This window comes from Pinus tabuliformis, chromosome 6, assembly GCF_031772625.1.
Source record: "Pinus tabuliformis cultivar Carrire ecotype Pingquan chromosome 6, CPIR1, whole genome shotgun sequence".
NCBI classification, from domain to species: domain Eukaryota; kingdom Viridiplantae; phylum Streptophyta; class Pinopsida; order Pinales; family Pinaceae; genus Pinus; species Pinus tabuliformis.
The window spans coordinates 665915910-665936471 of NC_142292.1; the positions used below are offsets into that span (position 1 = coordinate 665915910).

Below are 20562 nucleotides of genomic sequence, written 5' to 3' on the forward strand. Positions count from 1 at the left end.
GTATCCAGAGATTACTGAATTGTTCAACTCAAGGATGAATTAAATTTGTATATTGCAAATAAATGTAGCATCTGAAACAATCATATCATAATCATAAAAATCAACTTGACTTTTCTCTCTTTGTAACCTACAAAAAACACATTTCTTGACAAACATCGAACAGCACTCAATATATAAATTTTTTAAAATATTCCATAAAAATCATGTAGCTTGGAGTTTAGCGAGTACGTTAAAAAATTTGACAAAATCTTGCTGAATCCGGTTACAATCTTAAGTGCCTCCAGTGCACATGCAGATGATAAAATGGCATTTGTTGAAGCGATGGCTGGAACAATGTTTTTAACAACACCCTGCCAAAAAATTCCAAAAATTATTAAGAGCTGCAAATATTTAGCATAAGTTTACCACCTTAATGAGTACAAAAACCGAAAACACAATCTCTATTTAAATGGGTGCAAGAAAGAATAATTTTATCAAGATTGCCATCTTTCTTGTATACTAAATTTTTAAGCCTTCAGAAAAACTTTTAAAGAAAATATCCACATTACATAATGGTTACAATAAAAGCTAATCACACTAAGCATATTGAATGACTTTCATAGAAGGACAACAATTAGGGAACTTGCTTAAGGAATATCCAACAAATATTTCTTTCAGAAAACCTACATAACAAATATGAAAAGTAGGCAAGGAATTTCAAAAAGAATTTTCAAAAGATCATTCCCAAAATCAGCTAGAGGCATGTCATGTCAACATAAAACAATGCCATAAGAATAATAAAAAAAGGGAATAAAAATTACTTGGTCAAATAATTCATTCTGGAATCTAAGAGTATGTGCAATATCGCAGAGTTTCTGTAGAATATACTCGTAATAAAAAGTCACTGTTAATTGTCTTCACGTTTATGTACTTGCTAACTGTACCTGTGAACTTGGCATGAACTGGACCCTGCACTTGAGTTGAACAACACTTCAATAGAATCCAGTCACCGGTTGGCTGACAGATAAGTTTACAAACTTTAAAAATTATTGGGGCAAAGAACTCTAGCGTTTGTGAGGTACTGCACCATTTCTGTGGTGTATATACTTGTATTAAAAAACCATTGTTATTTGACCTCATGTCTATGTCTGTTATGAATGTAAATAATTAATAATTAAATAGTTAACATTGATTAATATAATGAAGAGGTATTCTCAAAAGACATGACCGTTCATGAAGGGGTACCCACCTAGGTATATATATGGGACCCTCAGCGGTAACCTAAATCACCAAGTTCGGCGAATTTAATCCTTCAGGTTCGAAATTCGCCGAAACTCAAAGCAATTCGAACAAATTCATTTTTATTCTCCGTACTTCAAGCTGAACACAAACCTGTGATGAATTTGAAAAAAAATCGATAAAATTCGCCAGAAATTCGATGGAGTTCGATTTAGGAGTTTTTTGGTTCGGTGTTTTCCAGGGTTTATAATTAAAAAAATTTAAAATTGGTAAAAAGTTAGGCGGGTGAGAAACTCTCACTCCCACATACAACCATAGACTCTCGTCGCTACTTCCTGCACACTCATCCCTTGACCCTTAATGCTCACTCGATCCCTCACATGTCCATACTCTCACTCTCAGCTCTCGAGTAAAAAAAATTAAAATTGGTAAAAAGTTGGGCGGCCGCGAAACTCTCACTCTCGCATACGACCATTGACTCTCATCGCTACTTCCTGCACACTCATCCCTTGACCCTTAATGCTCACTCAATCCCTCACATGTCCATACTCTCACTCTCGGCTCTCGAGTCTCCATCCTGCAGCTGCAGGCTGCGTTTTATTTTATATCCTGGTGATTGTTCAATGTTAGCAATAGTCGGTGTTAATGAGAGTTTGGTGCAATGTTGTGAAAATCGCGATTTTATCGGAAAATTGCGATTTTTTGAGTTTGGCAATAGTATCGCCCGATTTTTATGCTAATTGTTTTTAATCTTTAGGAGAAAAAATATATATATATATATATATATATATATATATTCGACAATGTTTTTGATGAGGAGGAGAAGCAATAGGAGGAGGAGGTGACACAACCTACCCAAGCTACCTCTATCACCAATAGAGGATGTGGTCTACCTCCTATAGCTCCTAGTTCTTCAGCTTCTAGAGCACAGCAGAGTCCACTACCAACTCTACCGGCATCTACATCTAGAGGGGCAGAGGAAATCAATAGTATTAGACTTTAGTTATTTGGTTCATTTCATTGTATATGACATTATGACTCATGATATGAGATACATTATTATATTTTTTGTTGGTATTTTGAGGCTGAGTTGGGACTTAGGAGTCAGGACTTACTATTCAGGACATGATTCACAGTTATGTGTGATGCAGCACTAGAAATGATATTACGCATCTTATATATTAGTTCTTTTATCATATTTATGTGTCAATGTATTTATTTTATGTTGTAGATGCTTTAGATATAAAAAAAATTGAAAAAAAAAAAAATATATTGTATGTTACGATTTTTTCCTGATTTTTACCGATTTTTTTTTCCGATTTTTACGATTTTTTCCGATTTTTTTCCCTCGCCGATAATATCCCAATAACGATTACTGCAACATTGGTTTGTTGTTAATGAGTGGACATAAATAGAAGAGAGCACGTGAGAATTTTCATTGTCATTAGTGTTTCATGTTAATAATTTTCAACATAAACACTTCAAAATTTCACAAATCCAATAATGGTAATTGACAAGACTGGTGGATGTGGACATTTCTAGGATTTGTCATCTATGTGTTAATTTATGGAACATAAATGTGGCTCATGTTATGATGAATGATCTCTCATAAAAAAAATTGCAATATTCCTCACAAATTTAAAGAGCATTGTAATTTGTGACAAGCATATGGTGTATGGTTAAAAACTTAAATGCAGCTCTGATACACCAAGTATGAGCACTGGAATTCGATGTCATCTTCACTAAACATATATTGATGTATCAACCCTGTAGGTTGTAACAATGGTTTATGTATGTCACATGTGTTTTTTTGCCTACTTAAAATTGAATGTATATATATATATATATATATATATATTAAAAAAAGAGAGAGAATAGAAAAAAAAAAAAGAAAAAAGAAAAAGAAGTCAAAATAGATTAAAGAAGAAAGTATATATATATATATATATATACAAAAAATAAAAATTTATTAAAATAAAAAAACACCACAACAACAGAAAAGAAAAAGGACGAAAGGAAACCCAACCAACCATCTACTGCACGCAACCGCCAGAGCCAACCCGTAACAGCCAGTTATCGCCACCACTAGTAATGCCTCGAAACACCTCAACATTCTTGCCCTCAAACCATCACTCAAGCCTCCATGACACTTCCCTGTCGCCACCTCCACATGAAACCGACACCATCAACTGTCATATTTTCTCATTGTCAATCGTACAAGCCAGCCACCCCACGACATTGCTACCATATCACCCATAGACAGCACAACCATTTTCCACCATATGGGCAGCCACCGACAAGCATTACATTGTTGCCCTGATTCTGTGTCGCCACTGCTCTCGCATAGCCACTACCCCTAGATCCATTTCGTTCTTGCTCTGTTCACTGCCACACTATGTCGTACTCAATTGCCAAGCATTCTAAAATTTGTCATATATAACTGATAGGATATGTGTTATCTCCATGCATTGAATAGTTATTACCAAGGTTACTTGGGAGCGGGAGCGAAAACAAGCAGTGGGAGCAAAAGTGGGACCAGGAGCAACATTTTCAGAAGCTCCTGGTTTGGGAGCGAATTTTTATATAATATATATTTTTTTATATTTTGATGCATATATGTCAACAAAAGCATGTAGAATGATAAATTAGATATAAAAAGCATAAACACATAGATTGAACCATATAACATCAATCATCTAGAAGTTGTAATCTTCAACAACCATGTCCACAAGTTAGTAACATACAACATATTGAGTCTCATGATTCATCAATCTTAAAGTTTCATGCTTTCAAAATTCAACATATAACATTTATCATCATGAAATGTTACCATTACAACAAAGAATATCTAACATGAAATGAAATGTTATAAAATGAAATGAAATGAAACAAATTTCAACTTCCACGAAGCATCATATTCATAATTCATTACCAATGAGTTATAATTGCCAACTTCAAACTTCAAACCTAAATTGTCATATATTGTTTACAAAAAACATCATAATAAATATGACAGAGTCAACAATTATAAAAACTACTAGAAACTAGAAAAGACAAGTAAATATATTATGTATTGCTAATGATGAGGCCTCTTGCCGCCTCGAAAATGTCTAATTTTTTAGTCTTGTTGGAAAATCAGGGTCATTGTCATTAATATCACACTCTAAGCATTAACATAAGATAGAAAAAACATAGCATGTCAAGTCAAGATTTTGTTTGAGTGATCGGTACAATTTTAGTAGGATCATGATAGAGGAGTTCGACAACCAATGTCACTAACATCAAGGTACATAGAGGAATTGGTGCTCTTGATTAAATACGAGTTCCATACCCTAATACATGACAAAATCCAATGGAAACATTGCAATCCCACCAATCCTGAAAAACTGATAACTCTGTTGGATTTTGAATGAGATCTAAAATTTTACTTTCTCCTTATGAAATCCAATGAGATTGGAACCACTCTCAAACATCATCAGTCATTTCATGGTAATGTTAAAAATTAAAGTAAAAAGATGAAGATGAAGATTAAGGAGAATGTCACTTTTACTTTAAGAATTTAACATTACCATGAATTGCATATCAATACTAGGGCCATAGTCTCAATCATTAGGCTGCCCCACTCAAAAATTATATGTTTCTTTGAAAAAAATTGCATTTGGAATGTTACTGCGAAAAAAAAAAATGCAAAAAAGACTAGGGAGCGAAAATTTCACTCCCAAAAGCGCGATTCGGGAGAGACCCAGGAGCATTCTTCCGAAATTCACTCCTTGCAAGAGCGATTTCAAGAGCGTGCTCCCGGGTCGCTCCGGAAGGGAGCGCGATTCGGGAGCAGGTTCCAGGGGGGTGGGGGAGTCGCTCCCCGCAACCCTGGTTATTACAATAATTTCTTTGGAAGGTGCCGAATATCAAAAGCTTACGTTGTGGACCAGCGTGACTGTTAATATAGCCATAGCCGATATATCCTATGTTGCACGAGTTTCCGGTACGCAGGTATTTTGGGTACAAGGGAACAAGTATCTAGTATGGTTAGCAACTTTGGTTAAATTTACAAAAAACGTCGAGTTGGGAGTGGCAATAATATAATATATTAAAATTTAATATATAGTAAAAATAAAAATAAAATAATTATGTTTTTTTAATAATACATTATATTACAATTTAATATATATTAAAAATAAAATTTAAAAGAATTAATTTTTTTAAATAAAGTGTAAAGATTAAATGTACATACCAAATTTAAACAAACAATTAACATATGAAACACCTTTACCACTTTAGTTGAAATGGTGGCCACAAAATTATGAACCTCCCACATTACCTTATAACACAGTACTAATAACTGGCAACAATCCAGCCAAACACATTGAAATTAATCAGCCACTGAGCGCAAATGAGATTATTGAACAAATTCACATTCAACCCTAATGACCATTCCAAACACAACAAAGTTAAAAAGTAGTGGCTACAAATGAGATTATTGAACAAAATTGCATCCACTCCCAACTACCATTCTAAAGCACGCATGCCCTATGAGCAAAGATCTCCCTAACCAAAAAAAGGAAAAAGGAGTTTAACGATTTCTTTGTTATATTTACAAAACCTTTGAAATGTTGGCTCTAATAGACAACCTTATCATTCCCATATTTTGTGCTTAGGATATAGCTTTTCAGGGCAGCAAGTATTATGGGAAGAATGAATGATTTTGGCCAAAATTGTTCCCATCCTTTTGAGCACTTCAAGAATTGACGAAGTCATAGAAGCAATTACTTGCTTTTTCCTGTTTCCCTGCTTCAAGAAGCCTAGCCATCATCCAATTATCTACTCACCATTGTCCTCGTTCACAGTTTGATTGCTTGATCGTGTTCCCCCGATGCTTCGAAGAAGAAAGCAAAATTGACATGAAGAAGCATCATATTGACGAGTGGGTGGATATGGCATTGGCAACGTAAAAGTTGAACTAGAGCAACTCATATGCCCATTCAAATGTGAAAGCGCAACGAGCAATTAGTTTTTGCCAATCATCATTTTAATTCGTTCATATGAGATAACGGTGGACCAATGTAAGGACCATGGTATAGCACTAGATAATGTGGGGTAATGTAAAATTCTTTGATGCATATATTCACATGCACATGGCATATTACTAATTCCTTCCTTGCTTAAACTCATACCCGAAACATCCAAATCTGCAGCGTCACGCTCTCAAGAAGCTCCAAAGTACCCGTTGATGCTCCCGAAGGTTTTGGAGCATTTCATTCCTGCTCCTAAGCTCCCAAGAGCGCGGGAGCATGGGGTATGTTCTCTCTAATAGCCAGGAGTTGTCCCCGTGTAAAATAGGATATATCATTACTTACCACATTAATTGTGACATTTGGTTAACTAAGGATTATAAGGTTAGGACAATTTGAAGGTTATAACAATATGATATTTAAGATATAATCAGTTATAAGGGTTCCTAAGTTTCAATTCACAATGTTTAAAGGATAAAAGGAGAAAAAGGAAGGTATTGAAGAAATTTTGAAATTAAGGAGTTAAAAATAATGAAGAAAAAGCAAAAAAACGCGTTCAATAAGAAACATTGTTTTCTTTTCAAAATGTCTTTTTTATTCAGAAGGATATTCTAATTGCCAAGAGTCATTTAGAAACCAAAGTGTCATCTGTGAAAAATGTCACAAAACTCTTATTGTAGTTGAATATCAAGGTGACACACAAAAACAATCGTTAGAAGGAGATATTAAGTTTTATGAAGGGATAAAACAATTAATAGTGACAATTGAGCAACAAAGGCAATGTTTGATAAAAAATTTGAGGCTCAAGAATTGAAGAAAACATAATCCAGTCTACAAATTGAACACCCAACATCGCTCCTACTAGACGATGTAATCCAATATGCCGAGAAATTGCAATTCGATGATCAAGAAAATTCACATATTAAAAACTTAGAAGACAAAATAACCAAACTTCAGCAAAACAAGAGTCACAACAAAAATATAAAGATTTTGAGGATATACATTACAAGGAAGTAATAGTAAATGACAAAGAAACAAGAGTCACAACAAAAATATAAAGATTTTGAGGATATACATTACAAGGAAGTAATAGTAAATGACAAAGAAATTTTGCGCCTCAAAGATCACAGTGAAAAATTGCTCGAACAAGTAAAGAAGGCTAAGGTTACAAAGAAAGGATTCAAGAAACACCTATCAAAACAAGAAGAGGAAAATTTATGCTTAAAGAACCTTAATCGAAGGTTATTGGAAAAAATCAAAATTTTAAAAGATAATGAGGACACTAAGAATAACATCAACAATTCAAAAAACAAAGAACTTTCTTGTTTAAAGAATCTTAATCAAAACCTACTTACGCAAATATAGAAGCTAACGAGTGATAAGAAGTCACTAGAAAACAAGTTAGAACAATTTATTAAGAAGCATCAAAATCTTCATATGTGCAAATTCAAGTCAAAGAAAATGGAACAAAAACTGACCCAGATAATACCACAATTCAGAAAAATCCCAATCCAATTGAAGTGAAGACATACTCAGAAGTTGCAATTCAAATGATGGGAATCTCAAGTGAAGACCTAGCAATTGACCAAGTGACTTTTGTACCTAAAGGAAATCAGATACCTCCAATAAACCAAGAAATCACTACAAACAAGTTAAGGAGAGATCAGATCATGATAACTCCTTATTGACACCCAAATCACAAAAGCACACATCTCAACCAATCTAGAAATCCATATATGTAATGTCCCTGATTTTGTGAGCTCGGAATTTACTAAGGGGTTTGCCCAATTTTGATGATGTCATATAAAAAGTTAATTAATCAAAAGGGACAAATATTATTTTATTAGAAAAGGGCGGAAAATATTATTTTATTAGGAAAGGGTAGAAAATATTATTTTATTAGAAAAGACTCAATGAAATGTTATAAAAAGAGGGTGGACTCATTTTCTAATCATTATATCTGATCATCTCTCAATGTTATTGAAGAGAAAGTCAAGCGAGTTTCAGATCAAGGGTTTCAACCGAAATCCTCGCCCTAGTTTTGGTGGATGCCTTGCCACCCTAGTTAGTATTTCTCCATCTTTGGTGGACATTATTTCCACCCTAGTTGGATCTTTGCCAGTGATTGTTTCTAAAGATCTAATCAAGTTTATTGCAGAAAATCTTCAACACAATTCTGATTTGGAGACACTCTTTAGCACATTGGTCATTGCAGGGGTTCATGATCCATTCTCTACAAGGCTGAGTTTGTCTAATGAGAAGACCGAGTTCTCTTATTCTGAAGACTGAGTTTGTCCAATTGTTCAGATCAATGTTGCACAACTTGTATTCGTATAAGACTCGTCTGGCTATTGACTTGGCGACTCATAAAAGAACCAGGAACTACCCGTATAAGACTCAACAAAATACAGAAAAAAAAACTCCCTCCATCCAATCTCAAAAAAAGAAAAAAAAAATTAATTAACTAAACAAATAAATAAATAATCAAAATTTGTTGCCAGGAAAAAATTAAAAAATTTAAATTAAAAAAAAATAATAATAATTGAATAAATAAATAAATAATCAAAATTTGTTGCCATGGACGGGTCTTATACGGGTCTGTACCAGTTTGATACGAGTCGTATGTGAGTCAACAAGTCAACGCAGCGAGTCAGCACGAGTAAGCATCTTAAGCATGGGTTCTATGAGTGACTCGTTTCAGCATATGACTTGTCAAGACCCACAAGTCTTGAAGGGTCTTATAAGGGTCGTGCTTCACTCGTTCAGATCAAACCATCAAGTAAAGGAGCTGAGTCGTTTGTCTATCCAACAAATGAAGAGGGTCGAATTTATCTTTATGATTGCAGAGGCCTGTGAGAATTTCTTGAGCCATTCTCCCTGCCAATAATCAGTCATTTCCAGTACTCCTATGCAGGTCGAAGAAGCTGATTTCTTTGGAACATATGGACTGAAGTTTTTGTTCTTTTCAAGAGGTTGAGACAGTCCCTTCAAGGAGGCTGAAATTCCCTATAAAATACAGTTTCCTGAAGATTAATTTGCTCATAGCAAGGCCGCCTCCTCAGCATGATTAAGGGGCCGAAATGATCTTCATAACACCCATTCACTCAACCTCATTTATCAGTGGGTTTATCTCAGGATTTTGCACATTATAGAGTGGACCAATCTTATGTATGCTAGCTGCCATTTAAGCTGGGTATTAATCAGTAAATAGGAGAACAAGTTCATAGCTTGTGGAGGTTCGAAGGGTTTTCTTCTCAAGTTGGAAAAGTTCTGTACACTGGGGAAGCATATTTGCTTCTATGTATTGAGTACCTTAGGAGCACGCAGAGGGTAAACTTGTTATCAGTCCAGAAGCTATGTTTGCTGAGCTATATCAGACTCCATAAGTGGCCGAGTTACCATTCATTGGTGGGTCATTCAACTACTGTAATGAGGCACGAGTTTGTATGCTGAAGGAGCATGAGAATCCCCTTTATTTTGTTGTTGGGTAATCATTGAAGAAGGTGCCGTATTCTGTCCAGTTAGCTGAGTATACTCTTGAGGACGAGCTGCTGATGTATAGAAATCGATTATCTTACTGTAGCTGCTTCAAGTCACTGAATATCAACTACTGAAGCGAACTGTGGTCTATATTCTCATTGAGCAGCGTCTAAAATCAGGTTCTATTGTTCACTGAAGCCTGTATTAATTTTTTTAATGTAATGATATAGTTGTGACTCGTGAGCCTCTAGAAAAGCCACTGTAATTTCTGAAGTAATATATCAGTGAAGAATGTGGTCCTTTATGGCTGGCTTTTAATGCATCTGTGGTGTTTACTTCGGTGGCACTAAATATGAATATGATGACACTGTCCTAAAGTATTTTCTTAAAATGTTTTTCTGATCATTAACTACTCACTTGAACCAAACTTAAGAAACATACCTACAGCAGTATTTTCTTCCAACTGTTTGTCTAAATACCATAGTGACCTCAAGCAGATTTCATGGATTTTCTAAGGTATTCCTGAAGTGGAATCTTACATATCACTCAGACAAGAAACAAATGATGTTCCCAAGAACATCGATGTCACCATAATCCAGTCTTATGATAACAATTCATCCTAAGTTTTCAGTAATCGCAAGATTCCACAGAAGATTAATTTTGGATGGTTACATAGTTTCACGGTGAGACGGTTTTGTACCACACTCAGAAATTCATATCATCTTGTATCATTGAAGATGACAGTTCCGAGACAAGAAGACATTCGAGATGAAAATACAGAGATCAAGCCTTTTCATTAATAAGCTGTAAGGACAAAACTTTTCTAAAGAGGAAGGCAATGTTATGAATGTAAATAATTAATAATTAAATAGTTAACAATGATTAGTATACTAAAGAGGTATGTCTCAAAAGACATGACCGTTCATGAAGTGGTACCCACCTAGGTATATATATGGGCCCCTCAGTTGTAACAATCTCGTATCTCATCTCACTTGTATTCAAACATTCTTATATAAATATATTATTTGTCCCATGATGGACATTCTTATATTTCTGGTATTCTCAATATTCTGCTGTATATCGTCTTGTTAATTGTACCTCTAAACTTCATATTAAGTAAATGCTGCATTTGAGTCAAAGGGAAATTCAATAGACTCCAATCATTCAATTTAGAAATGTTCTTTGGCAGATAACTTTAAAAAAATACTCGAATTGATATTGAGGAATAACATGTGCTCTCTGCATTTCAAGAAATAACTACACCTTTCGGTGCTTGGCATTGATCAAGTGATTACAATGCAATAAAAAGCTGTAATTAACTACATTGATAGTTGAATACATATTCCCTTATTTTATATCAGCTTTAGTAACATATACGACAGTTTATAATCTGTAAACAATGCATATTGACAGCACATTGAAAGCATTCAATATGCTTTTATCTGATTCACTGACAAATTTGATGGTTTGTCTGTTAGAATGTGCAACATAAACCTGTCTAGTGGCTACTTTTTGCAGGTGCACAATGCCAGTTTGATGATCTTAGGAACATTCTTAATTGGGCATGTTGCACATATAATGAAGCATCATTATACTACGAGGATGCCAAATATCTCACTAACAGGCTCTCATTAACACTATTTCACATACACATACCTCCTGGGATTAAAACTGCATTTCTACAATTTTCTACCGCATTCCTCTCTATCAAGAGGCATGTTTCTCCTCTTTACAGGACGTGTTTTCAAACCTTATCCAGGATTGAGTCATTTTGCAGAATTTACAACACCTAACTCCTCATGGTGAAACACATTCTAAGGCTACCTCATCCTCATGTAACAAGTCTACAAAGGAACTTATAAATCCTCCAAGAAAAAGAGGATGCATGCACTAATTGCCATAAGGAGGGGCATTCCTCCAAAACATACCTCCTCCATCTTCAAAAAACTGAAGATATTGCTAGGCAACCAGCCAGAAACAATGACCTCCTTGAAGACCAGGCTTTCACTTCTAATGCTGCATATCTAGACATGCACTTTGCTTTATGATCTTCAACTTCCTCATGAGGATGAAATTCAAATTCCAGGGAAACCATACATATTACAAAGCTCAACCACCTCCACTCCGACTACAGTGATTAGCATAAAGGTGACCAGTTAACTATCGGTGAAGACTCAATTCTCCCTGCTTCTGGCTGTGGCACTGTCACGATTGATAATGTTAAGTATGGAGATGTTCTCCACGTTCCTGGAGTGTGACCAAATATTCTATATATTTATCACATCACAAACGGCAATAAAGTGGAATTTTGCTCTAACAGAGAATAAACTATGACATGAAAAGTTCGGTCACTTGAATTTTGGTTAAATGTAAATGATGTGTAATACGGTGGATGGCTTGTCTTCTGTTTCTCCTACTAAGGGTGTTTGTGAAGGATGTGTCATCAAAAGGCATCACAGACGGAGGTTTGAAAAGAATTAGAATTGGCATACTACAAATTGGTTCATTAACACATCTATGGTCCTCTTCAAACTCCCTCTTTATCAAGTTCAATCTAATTATCACATTTATTCATTATTAAAGTAGGTCAGCGTGGAAATATTTCTTGAAACTTCAAGTGAATTATAGGCCTGTTAAGAGAATTATGTAATAATATCTTCAAGGCCCTTTGTGTTCTGGTGTTTTTTGATTCTACACAAGCCGCCTAACAATCATTGGTTATACAAACTCTGATTAGGTAGTAGATGCTTCTAATAGAAAAATCTACTGCATGTTATTTATTTTAATTTAATTCAAGTCCAATCACTTGGGTTTAGTAGGAAGTTGAAGGAAACTTCTCTTTCTTCTTGTCAAGCATCATATAGAGCAGCTAAGGAAGCAACAAGAACTTGTGTGAATTCAACATGTTCTTCATTAGCTTGGGTTGATACAGGATAGACCCACTGAGATGAGATGTGATAATCAAAGTGACATCCAGCCTGCATGATACCACTACAAAAGCTAACACATCGATCTCAACTCCCATTATCTACACAAACTGGTTTCTGACAATGTTATTCATTTGAATTTTGTAGTATTTCCGCTGAACAAAAAGCTGATATTTTCACCAAGCCCTTGAGAGAAGCTAAGTTTGTGCATCCTTGCAGCTTATTGGGAGCTTATCTCAATATCATTTTTAAGGCTTGATGGAAAATTTAAGAGTTTTTGCTTATCATATACAAAGCTATGCTTTGTTTCTAAATCTTGTATGTGGATGCTAGAAATTCCTTGCAGAGAACTTGTTTTGAAGAGTCATTTATGAAGAGCATATCTACCACACTAAAAGGGTTTAATGAAAAGGTTTTTTTCCCTCCTAATCTCCTTTGATGTATTATTTTTGAATGTCTTATCTTGCATCTATCATCATGTAAAGAGTTGTTGGATCAATGCTTCACTTTAAGACACACTCATATCATGGTTTGAAAGTAGCAACTCTAGGGCCCTCCAAGTTTGTTTATATATTCTCTAACAACAAGGCTTATTCTAGCATGGCTCTATTTGTCTTATCCATCCATACATTAGAGAAATTTTGAGGTCTAAAATGGGCCTCCTAAGGAATATTATAAAACAATATTGGAAATAATAAAAAAAGATTAGATTACATCATTGAATTTTAGAGGGGAAAAAGAAAAAACTACTTTTTCAACTCGTATTTTCAACTTATCTCCCCATGGTTTTACTCAAATTTCAAGTGAAAGCACTCATTGGATGTTGAATTCAATTCCTCATCCAAAGAGTACCCATGTATCCTACTTTCGATGGACCCTGCTCCTAAAAAAATGAGAAATATATGAAAAACACATGATTGCAATTATGTTTTTCATTTATTTCTCCATTTTCATGAAGTAGGGTCCATCAAAAGTATGCAAAATCGATAGTCCTTGGATGAGGAATTAAATTCTGCATCCAATGAGTGCTCCCGCTTGAAATTTGAGTAAAACCATAGGGAGATGAGTTGAAAATACGAGCTAAAAAAAATAGTTTTTTCATATTTCTATTTTTTTAGCTTTTACTTTTTTACTCCAAAAATGGTGAATCATCCCCCATGGTTGACATCATCATCTTGAATCTCACAAGTTCTTATAAAGTTGATTTTGTTTGTACATTTTTGTTTTGAGGCCTGTTTTTTACTGAAAATTTCTCTAATGAGTTTGCTCTCTAGTTTGATCTTTTGACTCCATTTTGCCTAATATTGAATACGAACCAACCCCTTGTCCCCCATCACCCACTATTTTTACTATGCTACAAAAACAATGTTTTTCTAAACTATTTCTTCACATCACCTTGAATCTCCTTGTCATGCTCCCAATCCTATTTTAGTGAAAGCTCTTTTTTGTTGAAAAAGAGCCCATCTGCAGTGTTAAAGGCAGCTATTGTGGTGATTGTGGGTAGCCCATCTACCATTCCCTTTATGCTTGGGACTTTTACACATATAATTGAGTTTGGAAGGTGTTACCACGCAATCTAGCAAGGCCCTAAGGAACAACTACTAGGCTAAGTGACATGTTATGAATAAAATATATATAAAAAAATATATAGATATAAATAATAATGATAATTATAATAATGATTAATTAGTGATTAGTATACAAGAGGCGTGTCTCTAAGGACATGACTATTCACGAAGGGGCGCCTGCCTAGGTATACAAGCAGACCTATGTTTATAACAATTCAATCATCTCATATCAATTATTTCATACACTATTCAATATTTATATTTCTATCCCCACTGGATGTCTTTGTATTCCAAGTGTTTTGAAGATAATTGTGAAGTACAAACTTAGTTCGTTACATTGGTATCAGAGTTCTTTGATCCACTGATAGCCCAATTATTGCACAAAGCCACTCTGACCCGGCCTTTGGCCATCAAATCTTCCTCAACTTTGGTGTCGTCTCAACTGAAGCATTTTGCTACAAAGAGTTTGGAGCATCTCCACTTTATATGTTTCATCATCAGGCCTTTGGCCATATATAAAATATAAAATAAAATAGAATAAGAAAGAAAAGGTAAAAGATTAAAGAAAGAGGAAAAAAATTTGAAGAGACAAAAAGGAACAGAAAAGAATTTATTAAAAAAAAGTAATATATATATATATATATATATATATATATATATATAATCTGAAATTAAAAAAACAAGGAAAAGGAAATAATATTAAAAAAAGGTTTAATAAAAATACAAAACAAAGATTAAAACAGAAACAAAAATAAAAATAAAGGCTAAAAGAGGATATATCAACAAAAAAAGTTTAAAAAAAATATATATGCGCTACCATTCAGCGATGCTACAACCATTGACCAGCATGCAATAAATCGACCCTAGGCCACCCAACCTAGTCATGCCACAGATTGGCGTCGTCGTATTATTATCAGTTGTTTCATATGCTACTGTTGTATGTTGTTGTTAACATTGTTGTCAAAAGAATTTCGTCTACTGTAAATTCGTCAACCTTTTCCAAAAGTCGTTGCCTCCTCTGTTAACTATCACTGCCTCTAACTGCATTCGCGGTTCCAGTTAGCCATTTTGTCACTCAATCAACTATAACCACCGTATCATTCATACTGGTCTATCCACTTCTCCAATTACTGTTGTCGCACTATTATTGCCAATGATCCATACCGGTGTGCCACAGTGAATACTACACAAATCGTCTACCCACAGAAAAATTGAATTGGGCCTGTGGAAGTGGTGAACAATGACAACCAAGTTAAAAAGTTGTAGCTATACATAATAATTACCTTGGGTAAAATAAAATAAGGATTATAATATTTAGGATTTTTTTTAATAAGGTATTTTGGAAGTCAAAAATGGATTATATATAAAGGGATTTCTATAGAAGAGTTTGAAATTGATAATAAAAAAAAGACAGCGAAAAAAGTTATTACTATATATGTTTAAAAAAAGGGTGAAGTACAATTTACTAAAATTATCATCAAGTGCAATAATCAGAAAATGTATACAGGAACTATGGATTCCACACATAATTTTATGATTTGGACTAGATGTTTGTTTTGTAGAATAGAATTTGAGCATCCGTCGGTTTTTAAAAATAGCACAACAGATTGTCCAGCATGTTGGAAACTGTTTACCTTAGTTGAAACTCAAAGTAACATACAAAACACTCGAAGGAAAGAGATGTTGAGTTTTATGAAGGGATAAAGCAACTAATGGTGACACTTAAGCAACAAAAGGCAGATTTTGATAATAAAAAAATTGTGGTTCAAGAATTAAAGAAAACATAATCCAACTTGCAAGTTGAATAGCCATCATCGCTCCCACAAGACGATGTCATCCAATGTACCGAAAAATTGTAATTCGAAGATCGAGAGAATTCACATATTAAAAATTTAGAAGACAAGAAATTTCTCGCCTTAGGGATAATGAAAAATTGTTGGCACAAATCAAGAAGACTAAGGTCACAAAGAAATAACTCAAGAAGCACCTATCAAAACATGGAGAGGAAAACTTTCACTTAAAAAACTTAATCAAAAATTCTTAGAACAAATCAGAAATTTAAAAAATAAGAAGCTTGAGTGTCAAAATGAAGTAGAATCAAAAGCTAAAGAACTTCAACATTTAAAAACTCATAACCAAAATCTACTTACTCAAATTAAGAAAATTAAGGATGATAAGAAATCTTTGAAAAACAAATTATAAAAACTTATAATAGAAGAAGTATCGAATTCCTCAGACATAAAAGTCCAAGTTAAAGAAAAAGGAACAAATATCAATCCAATCAATATCACAACAAAAGAACAGGGTTGCAGGGGAGCAATATATCATGCAAGAACTTACAAGATAATCATGCAATATATTTGTCCATATTCAAGAAGTAGCTCCAAGACAAGATCAAAAATCAGCTCCAAATGTCATAGTGCATCCAAGATACTCCAATAGCTTCCAAAGAAAAAGTGCAAGTTATTTTACAAGAGAAGAATCCCAATGATGATGATGAGTTCTCAAAAATCAGACGCACTTCTATTTATATGAGCCTCTCTAAATTGAATTAGCCTAATGAGCCCCTAAAATTATAAAGTAATGTGCTAAAAACAAGTCTTGGTCACAAGCCGACCAAGTAGCCATCACAAGTTATGAATTAGCCATCCATATGTAAGCTAAGTTAATGACATCATGATGATGTAAGGCCATTGGAGGGCCATGTTGAGTCCTCTAAGTTCCATGGTGAGAGAGGGGGCTCCAATAAAGATGAATTACACAATGACCTTCAATTTTTCATGCAAGCCATCATGTGGTACCCCATAGTGGGTTTGGGGCACAAATGTTGGTCTCATGAGTCTCTTGATGCAAGTTAACCCTGCAGACGTCTCCAAATGAGGGCTCTGATGATGGTGCCTACCCTCCCAAGTCTCGAAGGTGAGACAAACCTCCTTTGGGCCTTGGATCAGCTGCCATGATTGAGCCTCCTTATTGGTAACATGCTTCATGGCAGCCATAGGGGCACAAGGGGGACAATGAGGGGATGGCTACCATGGAGGATTCCAATACGTGGGTTGTTCATTACAAGGATCACATTAAAAAGGGGCAACCAACACAGGTTCATTAGTGACAAGGGGCTCAATGATGACTCCTTTTGATCATGAGGCAGACAAGGATAAACAAGGCCTTTATTAACATCATCATCAGTATCATAGATGGGATCTTTGTCAAAACAATGACTATTGAGCACCCATTTTTCTTCGTCAATATGCATGTAGTCGTTAATGCCAACTCCTTGGTAACACATAGGATCACCCTCCTTGAGGTGCTCATGAGGTTCATCATCACACTCATCAACCATGGTGTGACTTCCCTGAAATTCACCTTCCAAGGATTCATTTTTGTCTTGCATATTTATAATATCATGGGCAATAACATCCTTGACAAAGTTAGGGCTAACCTCAACTTCACTTTCCACAATTCCATTTCCATCATCAGTGTCATAAATTGGATCATCCTCAAAATGATGGTTTCTTCCATCCCACTTCCCTTCATTTATATGCAAAAATTCACAAATACCAATCTCTGGGGAATAAATGGGGTCCCCATTTTCAAGACTATTAATTTTAGTTAACAATGGTATGTTCTATGCACCATTACTTCAATGTCCTTTAAGCAACCCAATGACAATTTCCAATTTAGATTTCCAATAGAAATCACATTGACAATAACTGTAGATAGATCATGAATAATAAAATGCAGAAGACAAGCCAAGACAAGAGGACTTTGATTCTTCTTATTATTATCTCAAACCTTCAACAGAGAGAGAGAGTACAAAAGTCAAAATTGACTTGCCAAATCAAAGTCAAAACAGCCCTATCAAATCTACAATCAACAGCAGTCAAAGCAGAGAGAGTATAAAAGTCAAAATTGACATGCCAAATCAATGTCAAAATAGCCCTCTCAAATCTATAGTCAACAATAGTCAAACCAGAGAGCACAAAAGTCAAAATTGACTTGCCAAATCAAAGTCAAAACAACCCTGTCAAATCTACAGTCAACAACAGTGAAATTCTACCCTAACCAGAAAGCCAACAATGTTCAACACATCAGCAAACAATCCTCTTTGGAGCTCGATCAAAGGCAATCAAACTTGGCCTTCAGAACTGGTCAAAGTCAACCCAAAACAGTCATGAAAACAACGGTCAAGCTTGGTCAAATTCTGAACTAAAAGTCTGCACTCAATTTTCCAGTCAACCTTGCGGTCAGCCTCGATTAATATGCTTTGTAAATATCTCAGTTTTGTGCCAACGGATGCATCTCTCCAAAACCAAAAATTTGACACAAAAATCACATTGATATTGTTGGTCAAAGTGCATGGTCAACGCTGCTCAAACCTGCAACAGTGATTTGAAATTTCGGCCCTACAATCTGTCCAAAAATTCGTCCTTCTTGCCACACGTGTCAGAAAAAAAAAGATATCTCCAATAAGTTGTGTTACCCACCATTTTGTGGGTGATATTCCTAAGAGAACCAAAAAGAAAAAAAAAAAAAAAAAATCCAAGATAGTCCTCAGCCGGCAACCCCTTGCCGCCTCAATGTGCCATTTCCTCGCCCCCTGAGCTAGCCATGTGGTCCCTCGCCCATCTGCCATGATCATATGTTTGTAGGTGGGCCTCCCGAACCTAAAGGTATGCCTTGTCATTTGGTAATTGAGTATTGTCGTTTCCTTATCATGGACACTTCAAGGCATTGATTAATGGGGGGATTCGGTCGAAAGAAGGCGTACGGTTTGTGCCCTTGTCCCATAGACCCCTTTTTAGATATTAACCTTGCATTCTAGTCCCGCAAGAATCAATTTTACAGACCATTTGGCATTAGGAATGGTATTTCATGCCAAACCCCAATTTTGGTTGCTTAGTCTCACTCCCCTATCCGCTTATATTACCCTCTTTCACTCATTATCACCCCATTCATCATTTCTCCCACCTGGGTCCACATTCCTCCACTGGGTCTACATAGGGTTAGCTCGCCCCTTCCCCTCACCCACACCTTGGGTCAGGCCTGGAATGATGCCTCGAAGGTTGATGCAACTAAAAAGAAAGACAAAAGCATCAAAGCCAATACATGAGCTCTACCCCATCATCATGGCCATCACCCTGGTTCCTACAGGTTCTATGATTCTCCTTCATCATATAGGAACCCATGATTGTCACAAACCCTGGTGGGCAATAAACCGCTCTACCTTAAAAGGGGGTATTCACGGTTATATCTTATGCATCATGCTCTTACCCCTTGAGCCCCGAGCAGTTAACCAAAGAAAATCATAAAAAGGAAATAGGCATATCAAGAAGGGTGGAAAAATCAAAGTCAGGGCACCTCATGTACCACGATTGCTCCCTCCTATACATTATAAACCCAAGTGTCGGCCTCCCTTTTATCAGCTACCCTTGTAACCTAGCAGGTGGCCCAGGGTTGTCCCTTCTCATCCCCTACTTCATTCACCTATCTATCACATGCCACCACCCTTTTGAAGGATGTACCTTGTATATATTATCCCCTTTAGCTGTGGAACCCACCTAATAGGATACTTGGTTAACCCCATTTGGAGTTTAGGAGACATTTGCACATCCCGAAGCCCATTATGGAAGGGCAAGCCATTATGAAGTCCCCACCTGTGGTCCATGGTTGGTAAGCTCATTTACTCGATTTCTCTAATGACTCGTTGTATTGGAAGGCCAGGGGACACATTGGATCTTATGCAGGATTGCAAATGGTCTCCATCTTGGGTTTGGTCTCCCTATACGGGGTCCTAATCCTCCAGAGGGCTACATTGGCACATGTAAGGTGTTTGTTGAGAGCCATGGGCTTCCACGGTAGTAAACAACACTCCATGGATCCCCGAGGATGGTCATAAATGCTCAGGATACTCCCATTGGACGAGGAAGATGCACCAGGTTTACCTATGCCCAACCGGCACCACAAATGTACCATGCACTTGACAGCTAACCCAGGACTTGCAAGACGATATGGCATCCCCTACACATCATCAAAGCCCTTGCAGATAATCTACATGCATCTTTGACTCATTTGGAGACCCATGAGGTTATTACTGTGCACCCAAACCCATTAGGAGCACCACAAGTTTATTGTTTGGAGAACAAGGGGCCAACCCCTTGTCCATCACTTTTGAGGGTTCTACTGTTCATAATGGCACCCATGGAGCTTATTAGGCCGCTTAGAGGGCCCTACGACATGCATAGATTATTATTTAACCTCTTGAGAGTTTTATTCTATCATTTGTGAGCTAGTTTGGTGGGCTTATCACCAAAAGTTAGATTATTAGCACATTATTTTTTGGGGGGGCTTATGTAG

At 35.8% G+C, this 20562-nt stretch overlaps 1 protein-coding gene across 1 annotated transcript in view; it reads right to left on the reverse strand.

The window, feature by feature from the left end:
• Window positions 1-20562, reverse strand: part of ECR1 (E1 C-terminal related 1) — a 249823-nt gene that overhangs the window by 82327 nt on the left and 146934 nt on the right. Inside the window, exon 7 of the mRNA XM_089420427.1 lies at window positions 229-350. Coding sequence (XP_089276553.1) covers window positions 229-350 — 122 coding nt within the window. The remainder of the gene's footprint in view (window positions 1-228; window positions 351-20562) is intronic.